A 27,919-nucleotide genomic window follows, 5' to 3' on the forward strand; every position below is an offset into this window, starting at 1 on the left:
AGTAAAGATGTGTTGCGGCACACTATATAGTGGGTCTCCAAAGATGCCCACACTTCTAGACAATGTGAATGCTAGCATTCATGGCAAAAGAAAATTGAGGGTCCTTATCAGCTGACCTAAAAAGTATGATTCTCCTGAATTACTGAGGTGGAGCCAAAGTTCCTTAAAAGTGAAAGGCAGGCTGAAGGGAAAAGTCAGAGAAATGGATATTGCTGGATTTGAAGTTGGAGGAAGGAGGCCACAAACCCAGTAATGCGGGCAGCCTCTAAAAGCTAGGAGGGGTCAAGGACCCGTTCCCAACCCCAAGGCATCTGGAGAGGAACGCAGCTCTTCCAGCCCAAACCTTGATCTTAACCAGAAAGGGCAGTGCCAGACTTCTTATCTCTACTTGAATTGTTAGACAATACATTTGGGATACTTGCTGTCACTAAACACAATGTTGACACCAATTTTTTATTTATTCCAGACATCTTCTAGGAGGGAAGAAGCAAATGAAATGCAAGTAGTTGGAAATGCAAAGGTAGTACAAGACAGACTTTTTTGGGTTTTCATTTCATTGTCTGGGGGCCATACCCTGCAGTACTCAGGGCTTTCTCCTGGCTCTGTGCTCAGAGGTTCCTCCTGCCAGGCTCAGTGGACCATATGTGGTGTCAAGTGTCTAGACTGGGTTGACCACATGCAAGGAAAGCACTTTATCCACTGTACTACGGCTCCAGCTCAGTATCTGCCTTGCATATGGCCAGCCAGGGTTTGATCCCTGGAACTCTATACGATCCCCAGGCCTACCAAGGGTTATCCCTGAGCACAGAGCCCTGAGCACCACTGGCTGTAACCCAAATTAATACAAGCAAACCAGAGAAACACTTAATGAAGACTGTTCTTCCAGACACATCCCAAAAGCTCCAGATGCTGGGGCGAGGGGTGTATTTTCTTCTCTAGGCACAGGTTGTCAATGAATACACTTTTAAAACAAGTAAACTTCAGAAAATGTTTATTTTTTAAAAGTTTTATGAACAATTACATTGGCTCAAGAGGTTCTGTTCAATGTCAACAGCAACCGAATGCATGAAACACAGCTGTCTTTCATGTCTCTAGTTGGTTTAACAAGTTACATCTGACATAGCCACCCAGGCTTTGAAGTACTTCCCCTAAAACTTGTTCTCTCTCCAGCACTATTCTTTACTCAACTGGCCCCTCTCAAAAACCTATCTTTCACATCTTGTTCTAAGTGTTAAAATGGAGTCTAAGTAAAAAACCCTAAAAACCTACTTTTTATTATTACAATACAAACGGCCAGGCATCCTACCCCTGGTTAAGAACAATCATGAAGCTCAAAGTAAGGCAATTGGCCTTGCAAGCATCCTCTTTAGCCATCGCTGACACTACACACAATCCTAGTGGTTACTCTGAGCAGAGGTAAAAATAGCTCAAGCACTACAAAAAACTCTGCCCTTATCAAAAAAAAAAGCATTTTTAACAACATGAAACAATACTCTTAAATGCAAAGCTTCAAAAGAATTAATATTTTCCTAAAACGTCTTACTTTTCTAAATTTTCTTTCAGGTCAAGCAAATCTACTCCCTAATACCTTAAAGCAAACCCATCTGTTTCTTGGCTAAAAAGGCCTTGCTGAGCTCTTTCATCACATCCCCATGACAAATCCCTGCGGTCTTCTTCTTAACTACTCTGTAATGCTCCTTCACATACTTTGCAAAAGGCCTCACGTGGGGAGCGATGGGGGTACCATCTTTCCGTGTTAATGGCACCAAAACCAAAGGCCCCCAGCAGTTTCCACATATAAAGCGATCTGTGTTCAGAGATTTCGAATAGCGGCCAACCCTAGTGAGAAAGGAGACATCAAACAACAAATGAATCAGTCACTGTACTGTACTCTCTCTGAGCTACTGGTCTAGGGCCCAAAAGCTTACCATTTCTCCTGTGAGTTCTCAAAGAGTGAAGGTGAGACAAGAAGCAGCAGCAGCAGGGCTCAAGCCAGTTCAAAGCAGGAGAGAATGAAGAGGGCATAAGAAGGGCTGAGATAGTATAGTGGGTAGGGCACTTGCTTTGCATGCAGCCAACACCTGCAAGGTTTGATCCCTGATGCTGCGTAGTAACCCCAATCCCACTAGGAAAGATTCCAGAGAGCAGAGTGAGCAGTAAGCTCTGAGCTCTACCAGGTGTGGCCCAAAATCCAAGGAGAAAGAAAAGAAAAGGGTAATGAGATTTTTCTCCTGGGCCCAAGAACTAGCTCAACTAGCTGAGGCCTGGGTTTGACCCAACGCACTCTGGAGCACCAAAAGGAGTGCTCCCCGAGTACAGAACTGAAATAAACACCTAAGTATCAATAGATGTGGGCCCAAAACAAGTTTTTTAGAAGAGCCCTCACTCAAGTCAGAAAACTATGTACTTAGCAGTAAAATCATTGAAAAGCCAATTGCAAGAAAGAGTAAAAACCCAATTGGAAAAAGCCCTAGGAGAGGGGCTGGAATGACAGTACAGCAGGTAGGGCGCTTACATTATATACTGCCAACCTGGGTTTGGTCCCTGGCACTCCATATGGCATCCCCAGCACTGCCAGGAGTGATCCCCAAGTAGAGTCAGAAATAAACCATGCACACAGCCAACTGTGGTCCCAAAACAGAGAAAGGAGGGGAAGAGAGGAGAGGAAGCCAGAAGAACCTTACCTGGATTTGCACTGAGTGCATTCATAATGAATCTTGTAGTTAATCTTGTAGTTATGACAACGGGTGATCTTGGGCAGCTCAGGGTGCACCATGTTTGATTTTCTGGCATAATACTTCCATGTACTACCATGACAACTATGGATGCCATCAAGAAGCCAGGATGCCACATGGCACATTTCATGGATCAAAATATCACGGAGTCGGTCTTAGAAGAGGAATTAAAAAATCATGAGCACTGTCTTCTGGTTTACAACCAATATCCACACACTCTCCACCCCACCTGCCGCAAAGCATCTTTTATCACATATGCAGGCAGGCAAGAGTCTGCCTCACTCCCCGGGACTCTGGGAGTGAAACGTCCACCTCGGTCAACCTGATCTTGCTAATGGCAGGAAGCCTTCGATGAAAAGCCTTTTCAGAACAGCTCCAAGGTACTCCCAATCTTGCAGCACCCTACCAGAAACACATGCAGTCCGTGTCTGATTTCTCACTTAAGGGACAGAATTGGATAGGGTGGAAGCAAGGGATTTGGTCAGGAGCAGTTCCATGGAGAAATTGGGCCTTAACAATTTATTGGATTGGACATAGAAGTATGGCAACTCTAGCTGTGGTGGAAAATGTGTGCCAAGTTTGGGGCCTGGAAGGCACTGTGTGACTGAAGCCAGCCTCTTTGGAGCACCAGCTGGTGGAAGGCAGTGAGAGAGAAAACTGGCCAAATGAGGCATGAGGCTCCAGGCTGTAGGCATCAGCAAGGCCAAGGTTCCTCAGGAGTGAGCAATGCACAAGCAGGGGAATGAGTAGGGCAGGGAGAAGAGTAAGGTGACGAGCACCCAGGCCGAGAGCAGAGGCAAAGACAGAGAGGGAATGATACTAAGGAGAGTCAGTTCAAAGATCTGGCAATTGGCCAGAGAGAACTGGGCCGAGGAGAAACATGGACAAGTTGGATCTCAGGACAGTGAGATGTCCAATCAGTGTCGTCTAAGTCAGTGTTTCTCAACCTTCTTTCTAACCATGCACACCGTGTCCTACCTACTGATCCCTCTAATCCCATGCCCTGCCTCCACGTACATAATTTGCCTTGGAATAACTACCGAGAGGGGGATGACCTATATGGCCCCGAAGTGTGCAACACTGCTCTAAGCAACACACAGCAGGACTATCCACTCAGGAACGGTGGGGAAAGCTGGGGGGGGTGCATATAACAAGAGCAGCACCTGAGGGTGACAGGGTTCCCCTGGCAAAGAGCACTGCTGTGCTCCTGCAGTTACCTGCAGAGTCGCAGATTTTCAGAGCAATATCAATCGTGGCATAGCGCTGGTACTTCGGGTGATTTGTCCTGCAAGTGGTGCAGAGCCCAGCAGTTCTCAACATCTTATTATTCCATTTAATGTCTATGTTCTCCGGCAACTGACAAGAGAAAGAAAACCGTCCATCAGGAGGCAACTGGATGCCAACCAGAAACGAGCATCTTAAAGAGTTTTGTACACCTAATTTTTTTCCCCTCTCGTCTATGCCCAGATGGCAGGACAGCAGGGGGTTTCGCTCATACACATGTGGCTGTGGCCAGAGACTAAGGAAAGTTTGGGCACAGGGAGTTACTGGGGTACTGTTCCAGAGAGAACCAGCAACAGGTAAGAGAGTAGCAGACCCCAGCAAGGGGACACAGGTGACAGGATTTCAGCTGCAGTGCAGACTAGAAACACACTGGATAGAGAACAGTGTAGGGACAAGACTAGGTCATCATACACTGTGAGAGACTGAACGAGGAAATCATAAGCTAAAGCAGGCATCAGGGAACCAGACGAGTAAGGTCGCACACAGATAAAAAGGAGAGGCCTGCACATTTGGGAGGGACCCAGACGCATCTACTTAAACTGCAAAATTAACTTTCATTTGTTAAGCATTAAAAAAAATTGACATCTCAGGGCTGGAGCGACAGTACAGCGGGTAGAGCATTTGCCTTACATGCGGCAAATCCGGGTATGATTCCCAGCATCCCATATAGTCCCCCGAGCACTACCAGGAGTGGTTCCTGAGTGCAGAGCCAGGAGTAATCCCTGTACATTTCCGGGTGTGACCCAAACAAAAAGCAAAAAAAAAAAAAAGACATCTAAAGTTGTACAGAAAACAAAGGCCAGGGGACCAGAGTGATAGTACAGTGGGCAGTGTGTCCACACTGCACACAGCCCACCCAGGTTCGATCCCCATAATCCTATATGGTCCCCAAAGCATCGCTAGGAGTGATTCCTGAGAGCAGGAATGGGTCTGAACACTGCTGGATGTGGCCCCAAAACAAAAGAACCAAAGAAAGGTCAAATCACGGCACAGGTCAAGATACTGACCAGGCAGTCGGAACATTTGTGACCCCTTATAAGGAGACTGGGAGATGACAGAAACCTGCACAGAAGAGCTACAAAACAAGTGTCAAATACATCTGAGAACATCCCATATGGTCCCCTGAGCTTGCCAGGAATAAGTCCTAAGCAGAGCCGGATGTGGCCAAAAGTCAGAAATAAATCTTAGCTAACAAGTGTTGGCCACTATGCTATAGGCACTATTATTGGCACATTAGATGCAGTAACTCTCAAGTCCAACAATAATTCTATTTAAGAGGTGCTATTATTGCTCCTGTTTCACAGATAGAAAAACTGAGGCAACAAGGGGATAAGTAACTTGCCCAATTCCTTTAAGCCTTCAACTTGAACATTTCCTTCCAGACAGGCCAGCCTCAACATACACTCTCTCCCCCTACAATTTTGTTCTCTCCACTTCCTTCCTTTAAAAACTGGAACAATCTTCATTTCCTCCAAGCAATTCAATTTTCTAACTACTCAGGTGATTTCTCTCTCTGCTCATTTTCTGTAGTAGTCATAGCCATATACTGCAACCCCCAAATATTATTTAGTTCTTTCACTAGACCATAGGTACATCTCATCTTCCCCATCTGGGGTTACCCAGGGTCAGATAATTATAAACAGCACATCTGTACGTCAGCACCCAAGTGTGCGGGGCATACTGCAGGTGCCAAAAAGTGACGAGTCCCTTATTGATTCACCTTGTTCTCAAAGACAGAGCTGTTAAACAGAGCATAGATTTTCTGGACCAGTTCATCTCTGTTACGCTTAAAATTCTTTCCAGAATAGCACTTCTCATTTTCTATTCCACGTAGGAAACATCCAGGGATATTGCAGTTGGCATCCCTGCAAAGGAAAATTCAGCTGAATTTTGTGTAGCTAAATAAACAGAAGAAAATGCACATATACAGAGAGGTTGGGGGGGTGGAGAGATGGTCCAGCAGGTAGGGCACTTGCCGCATACGTGATCGATCTAGATTCAATCCCCAGCACCCCACTAGGTATGATCCCTGAGTGCAGAACCAGGAGTAAACCCTAGGCAATGCTGAGTGTTGCACCCAAAAAAAGGCTATTTTTTAAAAAACTTCCCAGTCCCTTTTCAGGATCTTATGAGGGCATGTCCCAAGGTTCCACTGTTTTCTCTTTTCTCCATGTACATACTCAGAGGCATAGAACCCATGGTTTCCACATATACAGGAAAGATCCCACCCAACCTGCATGGAGTCTACATGTCTCTCCTGTGGTTCAGCTCTGAGTTTACAGTTGTTTCATAGAAATTTCCAACTAACAGGAATACGTCTCCCGCTACAATACATTTCATTACCCAACTTCTGTTTAACAGGCGGAAACCTTCCGAAACTTTTTTACTTTTTGGCTTTTGGGGGGTAAACACCCGTCAATGCTCAGGGGTTATTCCTGATTCTGCTTTCAGGAATTACTCCTGGTGGTGCTCAGGGAACCATATGGGATGCTGAAATCAAACCCTGGTCAGCCATGTGCAAGGTACTACCCACTGTACTATTGCTCCGCTCCAAGACATTTTCAAATCCATTTCCTTCCTTTCCTCATATTTGATTAAGCACAAACCTAATCCTGCTCTCTTTATACATGTTTTCTTCCATCTTGCCCCTCCTTTCCATCCCAGTCAACTTCCTTTCAGCTGATTTTATGCGATACTGCAGCATTCTTATAACTTCTGTTCCTCACCTCTAGGTTTTTCCTTCTACTCCAATGTTCCAGATTAATTGCCCTAGGCATGTCTAATCATATACCTCTGGTTTACATTCATTGCTTGATCTGGCATGCAAGGCACGAGTGATGCTGTTCCACCAACCCCTCTTTTCAAGCACCATTTCTAGTGGAGCCAAAGCAGGCAAAAGCTAAACATTTCTGGGACACAAGTTGTGATTTCTGATCACTCACCCCTCGGTACAACCTGCTTGCCCATATCCTAGAATGCCGCATCTCCATCCCTACCAAGAACCAAAAATCCTCAAAGGCATAAACATTTTAGTAGTGCAAAGCATGGCATTTTCACACATGCAAAGAACTTTCTTCTGTTATCATAATCACCACAGCCACCCTCCAAAGTCATTGTGAATACTTGCAAGATTTCCACTTTCAGTGCAGATGGTAAGGTGCTTACCCCAGTTCGATCCTTGGCATCATATAGGTCCCAGTGAGAAGGCAGTCTCTGTGGTTAAATCAAATTAGTCTGGCCCCAAACCCCGACACATCCTTCTTTACCCCCCTTTAATATGCATTATCCCAAAATATGGATTAACAAATGTGCAGGGACCAGATAATACAGTGGATAAATCACTTGCCTTACATGCAGTCAAACAAAAATTAAAATTAAATTATAATAAACATGCTGTCTTCTCATAAAACAAATCAAATGTAAGCATACACTATCCCTCAATATAAGTGTTTAAAATGATGAAAATTATGGATTTGGGGCCATACTGGGTGTGCTCAGGGCTTACTCATGGCATTACCCTCAGGGATCACTCTTGATGGGCTCAAGAACCATATGGGATACTTGACCAAACCCAGGTTGTCCACATGCAAGACAAGAGCCTTATCCACTATACTATCACTCCAGTTCTGACGTTTTCAAAGGGAGAAAAGTGAGAAGCTCCTAATTCTAATAAGAAAAAATGTTCTTTTTTCTTTAAGTATTCAAAGTGTTTGTTGGTATACACAACCTGTGGTTTTCATTATCAATTATACATAGTAGTGTAACTTTTTTTTTGCAATTGTCTGGAATTTCTATAAATTTTTACTCTGGATGGAGTAGGGCAATGCCTCAAACTGAGTTAATCATATTCTCTCAAGCACTGTTCGAATACCCCATAGGAAATGCAAGCATGCTGTAGGATTGCAGTGTAGCTTAATTTGTTAAAAAGGAACTCTGAGCAGCCTAATGTTTAAGCTTAAGAAAGTCACAGAGGGGGCAGAGACATAATACAGTAGCTACAACATTTGCCTTGCATGCAACCAACCTGGGTTTGACCCCCGGCAAGCTATACGGTCTCGAGAGCACTGCCAGGAATAATTCCTGAGTGCAGAACCAGTAGCATTTTTGGGTCACACCCCATCCCCAAAAAACAAACCCAAAAAGTCACAAGAATCTAACCAAGGAGTAAGAATAACTGGATTCGTTTAACGTACTAGAAAACACTAAAAGACACTCTTGACTGATTCCAAATTCCAACACATGAGAGCATGCCATTACTGCTCTCACAATTTCTCCCACATTGGCTTTCGTTTACAATAAACTGATGGCCATGTAACTGAAGAAGAAAGATGGGTAGGTAGTCTCCTTTGGCTACGCATCATTAATTGTCAATGTGTAAAGAAAAGGAGCCTCTGGGGCTGGAGCGATAGCACAGCGGGTAGGGCGTTTGCCTTGCACGTGGCCGACCCGGTTTTGATTCCCAGCATCCCATATGGTCCCCTGAGCACCGCCAGGACTAATTCCTGAGCGGAGATCCAGGAGTAACCCCTGTGCATCGCCAGGTGTGACCCAAAAAGGTCAAAAAAAAAGAAAGAAAAAAGAAAAGGAGCCTCTACACCCAGGGAACCATGGAGACCTTTGCAGAGTGTCCCCACCAGACCTACCAGGATGAAGGGAGGAAAGAAGCCCAAGAAGTTTCTCTTCCTCCTATCCTCCCAACTCAAAAATGAAACTTTGGTCCCCTTCCCAGCCTGACTCATTCATCCCCTTGAAATCCCCACCCAGGGGTGTGTACCCAACCCTGTGGAGTGTTTATAATGTGGCAATGGTGCAACCAATTCCTTTTCTACTGATCAAGAGTAGCACATACTTAGTCTCATGTTCTTCTTTTTCTTCACTGGACTTCTTCTTCGAACGTCTACACTTCTTTTTTGGTGGTTTAACAGCTGAAAAGAGAGTTATTTTAAAACTGTATTAGGCATAGCTCAGAGGCAAAGCACTTTGCTTTACAATGGCACAGCCACAAGTTTAAGTCTAGGCACCTCACCATGTGTTTCGAGTTCCTGGGAGCACGAATATCTGGGATCCCAGGCACCATGACAAAACAGCACAAAGCTCATAAACTAAAAAAGTGTCAACAATAGAATCCTTAGTTCACTGCAACCAAAATGTATAAAACCAACACAACCTAATGTGTGCGACCTCTGCTCATCACAAGAAAGGGGGGAAAATTTAAGAGGGTTACAGTTATAGTATAGTGGGTAAGGCACTTGCCGACCCCAGTTCAATCCCTGACACCATATTCTGGCAACACCAGGAGTGATCCCTAAGCACAGCGCGTGGAGTCAGCCCTGAATGCTGCCAGGTGTGACCCCCTTCAATCATAAATAAATAAAATTTCTTCAAGCACTGACAATTGAACTGAATTCTACGAAAAATGGCCATACCCAGGACAAAGTGCTGGGCGGCTGATTCCCAGTACCATATACCCTTCCCCAAATGTTCCCTGAACAGAGCTAGGAACAGTCCATGGGCACTAAAAGGTATAGCCCAAACCTGCCCCCCACCAGTGCATGGGAACAGTGCATGGGAAAGCACTCAGAGTAGATAAAACTAATTCTAAAACATGGGACTATGAGAAAGTTCTAGGTTCTTATTCCCTATCCCCTTAGAGATCTCTTTCACGGGGATGTCTGTCCCACGGTCACAGGAAAGCTACTATTAAAAAGGCATAGTGTTGGGAGGCAGGGCAGGCAGACATAACAAGATAAACATATTCAGGGAAAGGGCAAGGATGGCACAAGGATACAGAGTTGGTAGGGTGGTTTATTGGGTGGGACAGCAATGCTTGGCTTATTTGACTTACCAGTAGTAACAACTGTATTTTTGGCCTTGCCTCTCCTTGAGTGCTTTGGCACAGGAATGCACTCTTTATATATGATCCCCGGTCTACCATCCGATTCTTTAGACTGACCACATTTTGAGGAATGGGAGGGCTTTTCAACATCAGCTGAGTTGCTGTCAGAGTCAGCATCTGTAAGCCCTTTCTTATCACTCAACTCTTTAGTCATCAAAGAGACCTCCTGGGGATTATCATCATCATCATCATCAATAAGTATAATAGGAGCACTGCTTGGCACAGATTTGACTTTCGGATTCGGATCTAAGATTCAAACAACACAACCACCTATAAGTGAACTGCTCTGAAACACTCAACTTTGGATTACTTTGCACAAATGAAACAAACCAGGAAGCATAATACTCATTATGAATGACACCGATTGTTTCCCCTCCATTACTTTTTAACATTTTACTGAGAACAGAGATAAAACAGCAATCCAAGTCCAAAGGCAATTTTCAAATCCCACTAAGTACCCCAATGTCAGTTCTTAGTGGTTCCCAAATACAGGTCTGGAGACTTGTATCTTTTTGGTGATTAAAAAATAAAATAATTTTAAATTATAAAATAATTTTGAATTTAAAAAAAATGAGCAATTTGTATTATAAGTAACACTGTCAGCACTGTCATCATCCCGTTGTTCATTGATTTGCTCGAGCAGACACCAGTAACATCTACATTGTGAGACCTGTTACTGTTTTTGGCATATCAAATACGCCACGGCTAGCTTGCCAGGCTCTGCTATGCGGGCAGGAGGGATACTCTCGGTAGCTTGCCAGGCTCTTCGAGAGGGACGGAGGAATCAAACCCGGGTCAGTCACGTGCACGGCAAACGCCGTACCCACTGTGCTTTAAGTAGTACATTTATTTTAAAACATTTCCACTACAGGTGGAAAATGTCTTGTTTCCAAGGAAGGATGACTTCTTAAACCACAGTAATACCCACTCTTTTTTCTTTCCCTATTGCAGATCTGAAGTTCTTTAAATAATCAATTCAGACAACAGATGAGACTCTCAAAATATTTCCAGTCTGCAATTCTACGATGAAATTTTGTGCTATAAATGTTATCTCCACGTTTGCCTTTACCCTGGTGAACAAATAATTATCTGAGGCCCAGATTTGCTCCCTGGCACCTCATGGTCCCTGTGGCACCACCAGGAGTGACCCAAGCACTGAGCCTGGGAGTAGCCCAAGTACTGCTGCATGTGCCCTCCCCAAAAAAAGACAATGCAAAGGCTAGAGGTTGGAGGTCACGAATATAGTTCATGGCTAAGGAAGAGAAACTAGAACAATAAAGTGAAGGGTTTCTCTCAGCAAGTTCAACTCTTTATCATTTATTTAAAGGACTGACCTTTATTGAGATTTTGAACGCACTAAATTTTTGATGCTCTTCATACCTCATGAAAATAATGTGATAATAGATGGTAGTTGGGACTGTTTTATCCCCATCATTAGACAGATTTTTTTAAAATGAGAACTTTAAATGAGGGCTGGAGCGATAGTGCAGCAGGTACAGTGTTCGCCTTGCATGCAGCCAACCCAGGTTTGATTCCTCCGCGCCTCTCGGAGAGCCCGGCAAGCTACCAAGAGTATCTCACCCGCACAGCAGAGCCTGGCAAGCTACCAGCAGCATATTCGACATACCAAAAACAGTAACAAGAAGTCTCACAATGAGACGTTACTGGTGCCCGCTCGAGCAAATCAATGAGCAACGGGATGACAATGACAGTGACAGTGACCAAGATTTAAGTTAGCGAGTCTATAAGTATAAAGCTATCAAAAGCACTGATGTGATTGAGAGTGAGGGCTTGGGAAACACTGGAAATGCCACCCCTTCGCCAAGGGGCCCTATGACTGGAAAAAAGGGCAGCATGACATGTTCCCCAGTGCCCGCTCAGTGCTCAATTTCTGGCCTTCTGTGTTTTCAGATATGAAAACCAGGGCAAAGGCAAATGGAGAGATGTACTTCTGGCACAAAGTTCATCTTGGACATTTTTATTTATTATAAGTAGCGTATCTGTTGTCTGTTTTAAAACACTTCAACAACTAGGAAAGTCAGACGTTTTCCATCTGCAGTTAAAATGTTTTTACCTCTCCCCACCCCGATGAAGCCCGAGTTACCACCCATGAACGGCTCCTGGCTCCTCAAGGGCCATGATCCCAGAGGCACACAAACCAAACTCAGAACCCAGCAGCTTTTGGCAGAAATGCATCTGGACTGAGCATTCAACTACTGTGCCATGCCACCCCGGGTGGAGAAAGGTGCTTGTCCCTTCGCCTTTTCTCCCCGGCCCTGCAGTGGCCGCTACCTTCTCAGAGCCTATTGGACAGCCAGGTATGAGACTGCATTCACGTGACACATGGGGCCTTACGGGATGGGGGATGGAACCAGTCCCTCTCCTCGTCCTGACGAGGCCCCAAGTTGCCTCCCATGAATAGCTCCTGGCTCCTGAACGGCGATGATCCCAGAGGCACACAAACCAATCTCAGAACCCGGAGGCTGTTGACAGAAATCCCTCCAGACTTATAACTAAAATATCTGAAATCCAAAATTGCACAGCCACTTTGTGGCCACGTGACATCATATGCTCTTCATAGTCAGCAATAGAGAACAAATTATCTAATGATGCCTTTTCGGATTGTTGGGGGAAATTACAAATAATGGTGGGTCTTCTGTAGAAATATTTAACGTGATCAAAGTGGAGAGAGAATAAAGTGGAAATCATCTGCCACATAGGCAGGGGGAAAGGTGGGATGTGGGGGTATACTGGGGTTCTTGGTGGTGGAAAATGTGTACTGGTGAAGGATGGGTGTTTGATCATTGTATGACCGAGACTTAAACTGCAAAGTTTTGTAACTGTTCTCACGGTGATTCAAAAAATAAAAATAAATTTTAAAAAATAAAAGGTTTTAAGACAGAGAACATACATACTACTTATAATAAATAAAAAATGTCTAGGAGCCAGAGAGATAGTATAGAAGGTAGGGCAGCTAACCTTACAGGCAGCTAACCCTGGCTCAATCCCAGTACCCTATATGGTCTTGCAAACCTGCTGGGATTGATATCTGAATGCAGAACCCTGAGGCTCCCCCAGCCTCAGCAAAAAAAAAGACTGCTAGAGCTGGAGAGATAGCTCAAAGGACTAGACCATGTGCTCTGGCCCAGGTCTGCTCCCTGGCACCTCATGGTCCCCAGGACACCAACATGAATAACCAAACACTGCCTGGGAGTAGCCCAAGTAGTGCTGAGAATGCTCCCAAAAAAAACAATATAAATAAAAATAGTACAATGACAAAGGAAAGAGGTTGGAGGTCAGGGATGTAGTTCAGTGGCAAAGTACAACACCTTGCATGTATGAGTCTCTGGGTTCAATCTCCAGCACCACAAAATATGTACATTCATAAAAGTATACTGCGTGTTTTTGGAAAAGAAATGAAGTTCAAAGTATATATTACAACTCTTTGGACCTTTCCTTCCTGAAAAATTACCCAAATTACAATACCAAATGGAATGATGTGCAGGGAAACAGTGAAAATAACCAGCAGCCAGGGAGCATTCTACATTCCTTTATCCTGGGATGGACACCCACAGCTAAGGGGCCCACTGGCAGAAAGGTATAAATGGCTCAAGATGTGACACAGTGGAAGAACACAAGCCTTGCCTGTATGCAGCTCTAGGTTGAGTCCATGGAAGAGAGAGGAGGAGGAGGAGAAAGGGGAGGTCAAAGCAACAAGCCTTGCTTCAAAGCCCATCATTGAAACACTTATCTTCCAATTGAAGGGAAGAAGCAGAGCTACCTTCAGGCTTCTGTCTCAGATCTTGACTCTCTCCCCTCCTCCTTTGGTATCATGAGGCAGGTAAGAACTTTATTGAGGGAAATGTCCAAGGTCTAAGGCAATAAGAACAATGGCTATGTCCGAAATTTCCCTGGGATGGGTAGAGAATCCAGCCACACCAGTGGCAGCATGCATGAGACAGAATGGCAGCAGCAACCACCAAGTGATTCAGAACACAGCAACTGTCGCTCCAGATCCCGACAGAACTAAGCATGAGGCAACTGAGCTCAGCTACATCCAGAAGTTATTAAAATACTTGCCTTCTTTTTCAATTGCAGTTTTCAACTTCTTACTGTCCGCAGGGCAATCATCATCCGAATCTGAGTCGACAATCACATAGCTAAGTGATGAGACCAGAAAAAGAGAAAAGTGAACAGAATGCTTTTTTTTCCCTGGCATTTTCTACGTTTCCGTTATAACGTGATCATTAGGAAATGCTTTTTTGATGGTTCGTCTCCCGCAATAACTCTGTGCCCCTTCTTTGGAACAACTCAATTATTCCTGATTTAACCCCAAATTGAACTTGTCACCTGCATCCCCAAATTCACTCTTCCTACAGTTCCCTGACTTTGGAAGCCACCAGAGTGAAACTGAACCAAGATTTGGGGGTACCCACAATAGGCCTCTTGGACTTTCTTATTGGTTTCTTATTTTCATTTGGAGGCCATTCTCAGCAGTACTCCAAGTCCAAGGGCTGGGAAAGAGGCAGTATGCAGTGCCAAGGATGGAACCCAGAGCCCTACAATGGTAGACAGATGCTCACCAACTTGAACCATACCTGTGGCCCTTAAACTAGACAGATGAAATATATAAGTACCTATCTGTCAGAGGCTGCTTTTATAAATAGAAAACTGTTTTTAAAATAGAAAACTTTTCTATTTCAGAGTTGAATACATTGGGCCAGATAGCGCAGTGGGTAAGGTACTTGCCTTGCACACAGACAACCCAGGTTCTATCCCTAACATCGCATATGGTCCCCCGAGCTCCTCTGAGAGTGATCTCTGAGCACAGAGACAGGAATGAAAACCCTGAGAACTGACAGGTGTGGCCCAAAATCCAAACAAACAAGAGCCAAATAGTTTTAGAGGCCAGAGATCAACAGGCTAAGTTCATGCTTTGCATGCAAGAGGCCCAGTTTCGATCCACAGCAACACAAGGTCTCCCAAGCACAGCTTGGTTACCCTGGAGCACAGAACTGGGTGTAGTCCTTGAGGACTACAAGTTGTGGCTCAAGCCCTTCCCCCAAATTGGATACTTTGGGGCCCAGGGTCAAAGTGGTAGCATACAAACCTAATATGTGTACGAACTCTCTTGAGTTCTACCCACAGGACCACATGGCCTCCTGCATACTTACAGGTATAACCCTGGTGGCTTCTAGTACTTCTCGGTCTCCGAACACTGAACCAGAGAGCTGGGCCATAAAACAACTACATAATTTAAAATGTATTATCAAATAAAGACTATAACTTATAAAGATAACACAGCAAAGGATCCAAAACAAATCATTTAAGAGGCAAAAAACAGTGAAAGACTGAATCTTTGGTTGTGGTTTTACACAGCTGGATACATCAAAACTCACCAAATTTTATATTAAAACATGCAAACTTTGGTACATCTAAATCATACCTAAATAACCCTGACTTTGAAACAATAATCACACTCTTTTCAAGAATTTGCTATTACTTGGTTGAGAAACTGACCAATTAGATAGCAGGCCTCGAGGCCAAAGGAATCTGTTACTTCAAACACAGAGGAATGGTATTGTTTGTTCTTAAATCTTCCCAAAATATTCTTCCCTAAAAAAAATGTCTATCTCAGAAGACAGCAGCATGCTGCAAAGATGTCTCCCCACCGTGCACCAGGCTGATTTCACCTGGGCACCTCGGAGGGAAGTAGGTGTTGTCCCTTCGCCTTCTCCAAATGAACCTCGGCAGCTACAAACCTCCAGAACCTAATTGCCGCCACGCTCACAGCCAATCTTCACAGGCTTGTCCTGAGGCCCCCACGCTGAAAAACCCAGGTATGTGAGACATGTCACTGAATATTCCAGGCTTCACGAGGCCAGAATGGGCCACTTCCTCCCATCTTCCTGTCCTTCTGGTTTCCTGGCAGCCACACCTACGAACTGCCTCTGGGCGCCATTTATGCACATTAACAACTAAGATCCAGAGACTCACAAATGAATCTTTGGAAGAGAGCGGCACACTGCAAAGATGACTTCAGACCCCAAATATTAAAAAATTTTTAATTCCAGGGGCTGGAGTGATAGCACAGCGGGTAGGGCGTTTGCCTTGCACGCGGCCGACCCAGGTTCAAATCCCAGCATCCCATATGGTCCCCTGAGCACCGCCAGGAGTAATTCCTGAGTGCAGAGCCAGGAGTAACCCCTGTGCATCGCCAGGTGTGACCCAAAAAGCAAAAAAAAAAAAAAATTTAATTCCAGGAGCGCGCAGCCACGCAACATCTCATACTATTCATAAGAAGCATACTAAACTGGGCTGGCGCGATAGCACAGCGGGTAGGGCGTTTGCCTTGCACACGGCCGACCCGGGTTCGATTCCCAGCATCCCATATGGTCCCCTGAGCATGGCCAGGGGTAATTCCTGAGTGCAGAGCCAGGAGTGACCCCTGAGCATTGCGCTGGATGTGACCCAAAAAGCAAAAAAAAAAAAAAAAAAAAAAAGAAGCATACTAAACTATTCAGCATCCGCCTGTAGGGCGGGCTTGAGTGGTGGTGGGAAAATTAGAAGTAATGGTGGTGGGATTGATGTTGAAATATTGAATGTGATCAATTATTGTCAACAACTAGCACAGCAGGCCTTGAAAGTGGCCAACCCAGTTCCATCCCCAGCACCACATATGGTCCCCTCAGCACTGCCAGGAGTGATTCTTGAGCAAAGTGTCTGGAGTAAATTTTGAGCACAGATGAGTGTGGCTCAAAATTAAAAAAGAATCACTAGTTTTCTACTTACCCATCAATCTCCTTGTAGGATTTCACTTGCACTTTAGGCTCGGCCTCCTTGGGGGATTGCACTTGCACTTTAGGCTCAGTCTCCCTGTCGGAGGCTTGCACTGCTGGCACAGCCACCTTGTAGGATTTCACTTTCACTTTAGACTCAGCTAAATCAGAGAAAGAAAAAAGAGAGAAAGAGAGACGGAGAGAGAGGGAGAAAAAGAGAAGGGAGGGATGGAGGGAGGGATGGAGGAAGGGAGATAGGAAGGAAAAAAAGGGCATCAGAAAGAACCTAAACTACTATAAAATATGGATATGATTAACCCTATCTTTAACTCCCTAAAATTAAGGTACATAAATGATAGCTAAATAACAGTGATGTTATACCCTTATAGCTTCCACGATAATATAAATACGGAGACCTAGAGTGAAAAGGTAGAGGGAAAAAAATTGGAAAAGAAACAGATTAAATTCCTGAAAATGGAAAATAAGTAAAAAACTGTTTCACCAATCTAGAACACCCTAGAAGAGAAACCAATAAAAAGCTTACAGAAAATACCCAAAATCGCCTTTCACATTTCTAAAATGGCTTAGTTGAATTATACGGCAAAATATAAAACCACTTTGGGCTTTACTTACGGGGCACCGATTCATCATCACTGCTAGAGTCCAGATTTATAATGCAGCTGCAAAAAAAAGGAAAAACTTTAAAGGGAGGCAAATGTCCAAAAATCTCAACTAGAACTGAGAAGATAGCTCGGCTTTAGAGAGTTTGCCTTATACATGTGCGATCCTGAGTTCAATACACAGAACCACACATATTCTCAGAGACCAATTTCGGAAAGAAAAACATTACAAGGCCTTAAGTGCTGATGAAATTAAGTGCACAGTGCAATAGAAGAAAAAATAAGAAAACAACAAGCTCCCCAATCTTTACTGTAGAATATTAGGAAGATGTTAAGTATAATTAATTCGTTATCAGTGAAAAGCCTGTATACTGCTAAGTAATTTATTCATATTTAAAATATGACAGTCATTGAAAATGGAGCTTTGCTTGCAAAGCAAACATTTTGCATATATACATGAGGTCCTGGGTTAGATTCTCAGCAACACTCTTAATGAAAATGAGAGTTTTTCAAAATATTTTGTCTAAAAATATGAAGGCTAGAGAATCGGTTCAAACAACATCTTATGCTCTACATTCAGGAATCCTGGGCCCAATCAAAGCACCACATGGGCCCTGAGCAATACCAGGAACCACTCTCTCATCTTGAGAAAGGAGTCATAGGAAAAACAACTCAAGGATGAAAAGACGGCATCTGAAAATACAGAGAGTAAGGAGGTGAAAGGAGGACCTCAAGTCCTGACACCTGACAACTGCAAGGCCAAGGTCCATCTTTAGCTGAACACAACCCATACCCAGCAATGTGGCCCTGGTGGCTCCCTACACCACACTGTATCACAGGGTCTAAGCACTGAATTTTCTGCCTTGTACAACATACTTACTCAGGAGGCTTCAAGCTCCGGGATCTCTTGCGTTTTTTACCTACAGAGACAAGAGTCGAGGTGCAACTTGAAGTCCTAGAAATGGATAAACAGATAAAAATCTGTTATCAAATAGCACGGAGTCAGAAGGAAGCCCTGAATACAGACATAAGAGAAAGCCCTGCGTACTGCCAGGTAGCGCCCAAAAATATGAAAAGTGGGGCTGGGGGTGGCAGCTAAAAATAGTACAACAGGTAAGGTTCGTCTTATACAAAGCTGATCCAGGTTTAATCACCAGCGTCCCATATAATTCCCAAGCACTGCCAGGAGTGCAGAGCCAAGAGTAAGGAAGCCCTAAGCACTGTCATGCATGGCCCACAAAGCAAATAAATACACGTGTGCACACAGACACCCCTCCTTTAAAGGCAGGGGAGATTGTTCAAAGGGTCAAAGCATGTGTCTTGCATGTGGAAGACTCTGAGCTAGATGCTGAGAACCACACATACATACAGAAGTAACTAGTGTTTCAAATTTTTTTTAAATATGGAAATAGGAAATGGTTCCAAGGATTAAAGCAAATACTCTGCATGTGGAAGTCTTGGGTTTGATCCCCAACACCACAGGGTACCTGGTACAATACCAGAAACTCTCCTAAAACATATCACTGGGTGTGCTCCAAATTGTTATTTTTTTAACATAAAAACAAATTCTGAGAAAGGGGCCATAAGGGAAAAAAACTAGAGGGTGAAGAAATGGCAGTTGAGGGGTTGGAGAGATAGTATATAGTGGGTAGGGCATTTGCCTTGCAAGTGGTTGATCAGGATTTGATCTCTAGCATCCCGTATTGCCCCCCAAGCACTGCCGGAACATTTCTTGAGAGTAGAGCCAGGAGTACTCCTGAGCACTGTTGGGCATGGCCCAACCCCCCCCCACACACACACACAAATAGAAATAGCAGTTGAAAATCCAAATAGTGTGGCCGGAGTTATAATACAGAGAGCAGGGCATTTGTCTTCCATGTGGCCAAAACAGATTTAATCTCTAGCACCCCAGCACCACCAGGAGTGATCCCTGAGCTCAGAGCCAGGAGTAAGCCCAGAATACCACCAGGTGTAGCCACAAAACATCTCCAGAGTAAGGAGGGGAATGAAGAAATATATCAAGTGACAGAGGATATGCCTGGTACCTGCAGGACCTAAATCCATCCCTAGCCCCACAAGGTCCTGGCCCAGCACTGCTAGATGTGCTCCCTTACACTGTACTACATCATAGGATGCCCCCATACAATACTGACTTGCAAAGTGGACTTACTGAGCCTCTGTCTCCATTGGTTTAAGTTCAGTTTGTTCTTTCACATCAGAATCCAAAGTCAAGCTGCAGGTCGCAGCCCTAGAAATGAGGAAAATGTGCTCTTGGTTATTCTGAAACCTATTAACAATAGTAGCATTATATAAAACCGAATAGTTATATTTCATTTATTTTCTTACATATGTCTGTGCTATGCACATTTTTAAGGCACAAGAAGGTCTACAGGAGCAGAATGACACAAAATATTACAGGACAGCAAGGTACACTCTAATTCCTATAAACAAGACAGCTAACTACAGTTTGTATACAATGGAAGAGGTCTGAGAGGAAAAGGAAGAAATAGATGGTTAAAGAGACTGATCCAATGCCACAGATATGCCTCCAGATCCTACACCAGGCTGTATCAGGAGCACTCGAGGGGGGTGGGTGAGTCCCTCCTATGCCCCAGCAGCCAAAAACCTCCAGACCCCAATCACCACCATGCTCATGGCCAATCACAGGCATGGGATGAGCCTCATCTATGAGAATGAATCTGCTGAAAAATTCGGGTATACAGATTTTGTGGCCGAAATCTCCAGGCTCTCAGAGTCAGGAATGGGCTCCCTCCTCCCAATTCCCTGTGCCTCCAGGAGCCTGGCAGTCACACCCACGAACTGCCTCTGGCACCATATAAGCTCATAACAGTCATAATCCAGAGACTCACAAATAAATATGGGAAGAGAAAGAGCAACACCCACAGAGATGCCTCCACACCCCAAAGTCACCATCCAGTTAAAAATTTAATTCTAGTTGTTTCACCCTATTTAAAATTTTAGAGTTCAGGGGCTGGAGCACAACACAGCAGGTAGGACGTTTGCCTTGCATGTGGCCAACCCGAGTTCGATTCCCAGCATCCCATATGGTCCTGAGCATCGCCAGGAATAATTCCTGAGTGCATAGCCAGGAGTAACCCCTGTGCATCGCCAGGTGTGACCCAAAAAGGAAAAAAAAATAAATAAAATTATAGACTCCCTGGAGTGCACAGCCACAAATGAAGCTCTATGACATATCATACTCTGTCCCACTGATATACCAACAGTAGCACACCACATTTAATGGTGTGTTGTGTAGAAGGCAACGTATTTTGATATGTATACAAGCACACAAGGGGCAACCTATAACAACATGTTAGTAATCTCTTATATAAAGGATTAATGGATCCAGGGTATGATACAACACTCTTCACTTTACTTTAAGGAAACTTTTGGATCATTTTTAGCAGATTATTCATAACAAGCAATACAAAATAACTTATTTAGTACATGCTTTGTGGGCAGGTTTGGGTGATGGTGGGAAAATTCGAAATAATGGTGGTGTGATGGTGTAATAAATTATTGTGAACCTAAAAAAATTAAATAGAAGATTCCAGAGGCCATCTAACTACTCTCGGCACCAGCAGCTTCTTGCAGAAATGCCTTCAGACTGTGAACTAACCCACGGCCCCATGCCATCCCAGGAGGGGAAAGGTTTTTCTCTCTAGGATTTTCCTTTGCGGGTAGGGGGGTGCTGGGGGGGGGGCGGTGTGGCAACTGCCACCTTATAAGGCCCACTAAACAGAGGTACGAGCTTGCAATGATGCAATTTTTGGCAGAAATTTCCCTGGACTTAGCTACTAAAATACAGAAATCCAGAACGGCATGGGCGTAATAGCGGCCACGTGACCTCATATCTCTTCATTCTCAGCAAGGGAAATCAATTTATCAAATGCTGCCTTTTCAGCAGGTTCGATTTTGGGGGGAAAATTCCAAATAATAGTGAGTTTTATGTTGAAATATTGAATGTAATCAAAGTAAAGAGAAAGTAAAGTGAAAATTATCAGCTACACAGGCGGGGGGTAGGGGTGGGGCGGGAGGTATACTGGGGTTCTTGGTGGTGGGACATGGGCACTGGTGAAGGGATGGGTGTTTGAGCATTGTATCACTGAGACTTAAGCCTGAAATCTTTGTAACTTTTCACATGGTGATTCAATAAAAAAAATTTTTTAATAAAAAAAGAGACTTATCCAGTTAGCTTACCCCAGAACTCTCACAAAAAATCTATGAGATCACATTACAAGGCTTTGAAACATAGATAAAATAAAATCCCTTATAAAATGGAACAGGAGCGGGGGCAGAGAGGAAATACAAATGGGTAAGCAGTTTGCCTTGCACACAGCTGACCCTGCTTTAATCCCCAGCACCATGTATGGTTCCCTGCGCACAATCAGGAGTGACAGCACAGGGCCAGGAGTAAGCTCTGATTACTCCAGGTGGAACCCAAAACCAAACTAAAAACAATTTTGAGGGCACAAGAGAGAACTCAAATGGCCAAAGCATGTGCTTTTGCACACGGGAGGCTCAATATGTAAGTAACAATGAGTATTTCCAATTTTTTTCAGAAATATAAAGGCCAGGGAAATTATTCAAAGGACTAAAGCATATGCTTTACATGTAGGTGCCTTGGGGCTGGATCAATGGCACAGCGGGTAGGGCGTTTGCCTTGCACCCGGCCGACCCAGGTTCGATTCCCAGCATCCCATATGGTCCCCTGAGCATCGCCAGGAGTAATTCCTGAGTGCAGAGCCAGGAGTAACCCCTGTGCATCGCCAGGTGTGACCCAAAAAGAAAAAAAAATACATGTAGGTGCCTTGGGTTTTATCCCGCGCACCACATGGTCCCCCCAGTAACACTGGAACTGTGCCCAAATGCAAAAATCATAAACATAAATTCAGAGAAAGTACTGGAAGATAAAGAAATTGCAACTGAAAATCCAGAGAGCAAAGAGGGGAATAAGGAGAGAAATGAAGTTTAAGAGCACATGCCTCCAGGCATCTGCGAGACACAGACCCAACACCTCTGGATATGTTGCTGGCTCCCTCAAACATACTGCATCACAGAGCCTGAGCACGGAACCTTCAGGCTTGCACAATACACTTACTCAGACGGGGCATCTGTGTTGGTGGGTTCCTGTTCTTTTGATCCAGATTCCGAAGTTAAGCTGTAGAAACCAAATGTGCTCTTGGTTATCCTGAAACCTATTATTATTGCTTAGTGCTATATACAAGCCAAGAAGTGGATTACAAGTGCCCTATAGTGAGTAGTGCACTTGCCTTGCATGTGGCTGACACGGAGTTCTATCTCCAGCACCAAATGGTCTCCGAGAACAACTGGGTTTGGTCCAAAAACATACCAAGAAACCCCAACACCATCATCCATAGTGTGTGCATAGGGATTTTTATGATTATAGGAAAAGAACCAGCAACAAATTACTACCTCAGAAGGAAGGGGGCATGTACATGTAAGGAGAATTTTTTCTTTTTTGGTTTATGGGCCACACATGGAAGGGCTCAGGAGTCACTCCTGGACGTTCTTGGAGGACCATAGGTGGTGCTGGAGAACAAACCCAGATCAGCTGTATGCAAGGGGAATGCCTACCTATTGTGCTATCTCTCCAGCCCCAAAGTTTGATTATTTTTACAATGGATCTATAGTTCCTTGGTTATTTCTGGAACTCTGTAAAATAAAATCAAATCTAGTTAAGTGTATCTGTGGTTCATTCTTCACTGATTCAACATTTACTGAGCCTCTACAAGAGCCAGCATACCACGTGACCATTGCTTTTCTGATGTAATTGTTCAACTGAATGTCACAGGGTAACCATTGTCCTCACTCCCTTTTTCTTGTTGCAAAGACTCAGGCAGTAGGAGCAGAGGGGAGTTACACACACCTGCCTGTGTGGCTTGCAACATCAAGGGGAATTTGAAGCGATAACCAAAAGGCATGGAAGGCAAGTGATATAAAATATTTTTAAATGTATTTCATGGAGCTGGAGAGATAGTACAGAGGTTTAGGAACTGATTCGCAATTCACTGACCTGGCTTGAATCACTGGCACTGCTTTGGTACCTGAAAACCACCTAGAGTGATCCCTTAGCACAGAGCCCTTGAACACTGCTCAGTATGGCCCAATACCCAAACACCAAACAAAAAAGGAATAGGAATAATCCAATTTTCTGGGGCCAGAATAATAGTATAGTATAGTATGTGGTATGTTTGTTTTGGACACAGCTAACCCTGGCACCCTATGTAATTCCCTGAGTCCCACCCAGATGTTGCCCCCAAAACCCAATTTTCTAGAAATGAAAGGTTAGGAAAGTCTTCATATTTTACAAATGGTACTTACATCTTAATAAGGACTCATTAATTGAAAGGAAAAAGGAAAAGTCATTTTTTCTAATGGTCAATTATTTTCAGATTACTTGATGATTAATGACCTTTTTTCATGGACTAAATTTTTATATATATTATAGAACTCTATTTTCCAAACCTGTGTACTATGTTTTATACATTTTCCCATAGTATGCTCACATGGTAAAGGTGGTAGGGGATGTACAGGGGAGGGCAGGTAAGTATTCTAATATACTGTTATAAGGATAACAATATACTGTGCAGACTCTAAACAAAAATAAGCCCCTTTTTTAGAGGAAGGGATAATTTGCCAACAAGATATAACTAAAAGGAAAGAGAATCTGGGGCTGGAGCAATAGTACAGCAGGTAGGACACTTGTCTTGCACACTGCTAGATGTCCCACACCTAAAACAAAACAAAAAAACAGAATTTTTCAGTTTTTACCTATCACCACCCTGGACCTTCACTGGTTCATCAGCAATGTTGGACTCAGTCCTCATTGGTTCATCAGCAATGTTGGACTCAGCCTTCATTGGTTCATCAGCCTTCATTGGTTCATCAGCAATGCTGGACTCAGCCTTCACTGGTTCATCAGCAGTGCTGGACTCAGCCTTCACTGGTTCATCAGCAGTACTGGACTCAGCCTTCACTGGTTCATCAGCAGTGCTGGACTCAGCCTTCACTGGTTCATCAGCAGTGCTGGACTCAGCCTTCACTGGTTCATCGGCAGTGCTGGACTCAGCCTTCACTGGTTCATCGGCAATGCTGGATTCAGCCATCACTGGTTCATCGGCAATGCTGGACTCAGCCTTCACTGGTTCATCAGCAATGGACTCAGCCTTCACTGGTTCATCAGAAATGTTGGACTCATTTTCATCTGTAGTCAAGAGAAAGGTACATGCTTTCAAGAAACCAGAACCTAGAGCTAGAGAGATACAAGAGTAAGATGCTCGTTTTGCTTGAGGTTGACAAAAAGGAAGGAAGGGAAAGGAAGGAAGAGAGGGAGAAGGGGAGAGAGGAGGGAGGGACAGAAAGACGGAGGAACAATTTGACCTTCTATAATATGCATCCTTTATGCAGCTTGGAAAATATGAGGGCACTCAATGATTAGTCCCACAGTGTTCCACACTGCAGGGCTAAGTATATACAAACCCCTGTACTATCTCAGACTTAGCGTTTCAGTACTCCAAATTCCCATATCACCAGCACCCCTTCCCAGTTCTCAAAAGGGTCACGGAGACAGCACAGTGAAACAGGGTTAGATCTCCAGTGGCCCAGAAGCCTCTGGGCACTATGGTCGGGGTAATCTTCGGCACCACAGACCAGGCAAATCTGCAGACCCTGGCTCTGTAATGCCACCTAATGGACAGGATGATTATTCACCAATCTTCCGAGGGCCCCTCCCACCCGCTGGCAACACATTCCCAGGAGACCCCGTAGTTGCCACCCAACTACAGCTCCTACGGCTATTTTTATCTAGCTCCTTATCGGCCATGATCCCAGAGGCACACAAACCAATCTCGGAACCCAGCGGATTTTGGCAGAAAACCCTCCAGACTTAATTACTAAAATAGCAGAATTCCAAAATCGTGCGGCCACTATCGTGGCTGTGGACATCATATGCTCTTCATAATGAGCAATAGAAAACAAATTATCTAATGATGCCTTTTCGGCAGGTCTGATTGTTGGGGGGAAATTCCAAATAATAATGGTGGGTCTTTTGTTGAAATACTGAATGTGATCAAAGTAGAGAGAAAGTGGAAATCATCTGCCACATAGGCAGGAGACGGGGTGGGATGAGTGGTATACTGAGGTTCTTGGTGATGAAAAATGTGCACTGGTGAAGGGATGGGTATTTGATCATTGTATGACCAAGACTTAAACCTGAAAACTTTTTAACTGTTCTCACAGTGATTCAATAAATAAATAAATACACACACGCATATATATATATATATATATATACACACATATATATATCCGGATACATTCTGCGACTTGCACCCTTCCCCCATGGCCCCTAACGCCATGCCCCCCATGTATACATATATGTATATATGTATATGTATGTGTATATATATATGTATATATATATATATATTGCCACCAAGCCTTGGACCCTTCCTCCTTACTATTACCACCCCCTAACCTTTTTGTTTTGGCTTTTTGGGTCACACCTGAGCGGGGGTTACTCCTGGCTCTGCACTTCACTCCTGGCAGTGCTTGGGGAACCAAATGCCGGAGATCGAACCCTGGTGGGCCACATGCAAGGTAAATGCCCTACCCACTGTACGATGCCTCCAGCGCCAGCAACCCCTTAATCTTAAACCAACCATTTTAAGGGCCAGGAGATAGTATACTGGAATAAGTCCCAACCCCCAGTACTCTGAAAACCCCTGAACACCTCTGGGATACCGGAGTATCACAGACCCAAAGCAGCACCCAATCTGCAGGCACTGGAGCACTACCCAGCAGGCAGAAGTACTTCAGGGAATGACACCACTAGAGGGTCGCACCCGCCCCCCAAAAAACATGAATTCAACTAAGACTTATTCCACCCCCCACCATCTTTTTGTTTCAGGGCACACATGCCTGTCCTCAGGGAACTATGTGGTGACAATCAAACCCAGGTGACCTGCATAGAAGCTGTGCTCCTCCCAACCCACTACCACTTGGCTAGTCTTGTACCAAAATTTTGTACAAAACCAGGTCTCAAAGCCCTGCACTACCGCTACGTCCTGGCCGCGCCACTGGGGCACTCCCTTCCCCCAAGACCAGCCTTCACAGAACGCGAGGCTTCCATTTCCGACTCGCCTCCTTCCGGTTCGGCCGAGCCGCCGCTCGCTGCCTCGGCCCCGCCCCCGCCGGCTCGGTCTCGGCCCCGCCCCCGCCGTCTCAGCCTCGCCCCTGCCTCGCCCCCGCCGTCTCGGCCCCACCCCGCCATCCCTAGCGGCCCGCCTCGCGCCGCCTCGCGCCGCCTCGCGCCGCCCCGCGCCGCCCCGCGCCGCCCCGAGCCGCCTCGTGCCCCTCCTCCCTCTCCCTCCCGCCTCCCGCCTCCCGCCTCCTGCCTCGATTGGGGAGGGAGGGGGAGGATCAAGATTTTCATCCCCGCATTTTCTTTGGCCTCCAGCCCGAGTAATATTGCCAGTCTCAGTTATCTCACGCCATCAGGCCCCGTGGAGACAGCTCTTACATCACCAACCCCACCACGCACCACGCCTCCCGCCTCCCGCCTCGATTGGGGAGGATCAAGATTTTCATCCCCGCATTTTCTTTGGCCTCCAGCCCGAGCAATATTGCCAGTCTCAGGCATCTCACGCAATCAGGGCCCGTGGAGACAGCTCTTACATCACCAACCCCACCCCGCCTCCCGCCTCCCGCCTCCCGCCTCCCGCCTCCCGCCTCCCGCCTCCCGCCTCCGCCTCCCGCCTCCCGCCTCCCGCCTCCCGCCTCCCGCCTCCCGCCTCCCGCCTCCCGCCTCCCGCCTCCCGCCTCGATTGCGGAGGGAGGGGGAGGATCAAGATTTTCATCCCCGCATTTTCTTTGGCCTCCAGCCAGAGTAATATTCCCAGTCTCAGTTATCTCACGCAATCAGGCCTCGTGGAGTCCACTCTTACACCACCAACCCCACCACGCCTCCCGCCTCCCGCCTCCCGCCTCGACGGGGAGGGTCAAGTTTTTCATTCCCGCATTTTCTTTGGCCTCCAGCCCGAGTAATATTCCCAGTCTCAGGCATCTCACGCAATCAGGCCCCGTGGAGTCAGCTCTTACACCACCAGCCCCATCCCGCCCGCCACTGAACGCGACCCCCCTGCGGCTGAACTCCACTCGCGGACTCTCACCATACCCGAGCCCACTTGTCACCTCCGTGCGGACTACCCTGCCCCAACCCACACCCGCTGAGGAATCACTTCATGCCCCCGAGATCCCTTACCCCCCGCCCCCCACACCCCACAAATTTTACTACTCCTGTTACTACCTGGCCAAACATGAAATTCTTTTCTAGCATCTTAAAATTTTTGTTTCTGGGGGGGAAAAAAGCCCATTTTGCGAGAATCTCAGCCCCAGAACCCCCGGAGGGGCCACTGAAATGTTCTTCTGAAAAGTAACCCGAAATGTTCCAACCCCGTTTTTACTAATCGGTGCGACTAGTATGCGCTTCACGATGGCCCCCGCTTAGTGCCCATCACAAGAGGATGGTCATTTCCTTACCTGCTGCCTCCATGGCTAGCC

The 27,919-nt window shown here is 45.3% G+C and overlaps 1 protein-coding gene across 1 annotated transcript; it reads right to left on the reverse strand.

Moving 5' to 3' along the window:
• Positions 1-995: 995 nt before the first annotated feature.
• GCNA (germ cell nuclear acidic peptidase) lies at positions 996-27,911 on the reverse strand. Its single transcript, XM_055121161.1, has 15 exons — positions 27,899-27,911; positions 24,131-24,605; positions 22,437-22,496; positions 19,485-19,562; positions 18,195-18,269; positions 17,328-17,374; positions 16,708-16,855; positions 13,996-14,075; positions 9,865-10,161; positions 8,869-8,944; positions 7,185-7,232; positions 5,740-5,884; positions 3,953-4,091; positions 2,685-2,889; positions 996-1,839 (listed from the first exon to the last, which is right to left on the reverse strand). The coding sequence occupies exons 1-15, from the start codon at positions 27,909-27,911 to the stop codon at positions 1,590-1,592; spliced, it is 2,136 nt and encodes a 711-aa protein (XP_054977136.1). The 3' UTR covers positions 996-1,589.
• Positions 27,912-27,919: the final 8 nt, after the last annotated feature.

This window comes from Sorex araneus, chromosome X (genome assembly GCF_027595985.1).
Source record: "Sorex araneus isolate mSorAra2 chromosome X, mSorAra2.pri, whole genome shotgun sequence".
Lineage (NCBI taxonomy): Eukaryota > Metazoa > Chordata > Mammalia > Eulipotyphla > Soricidae > Sorex > Sorex araneus.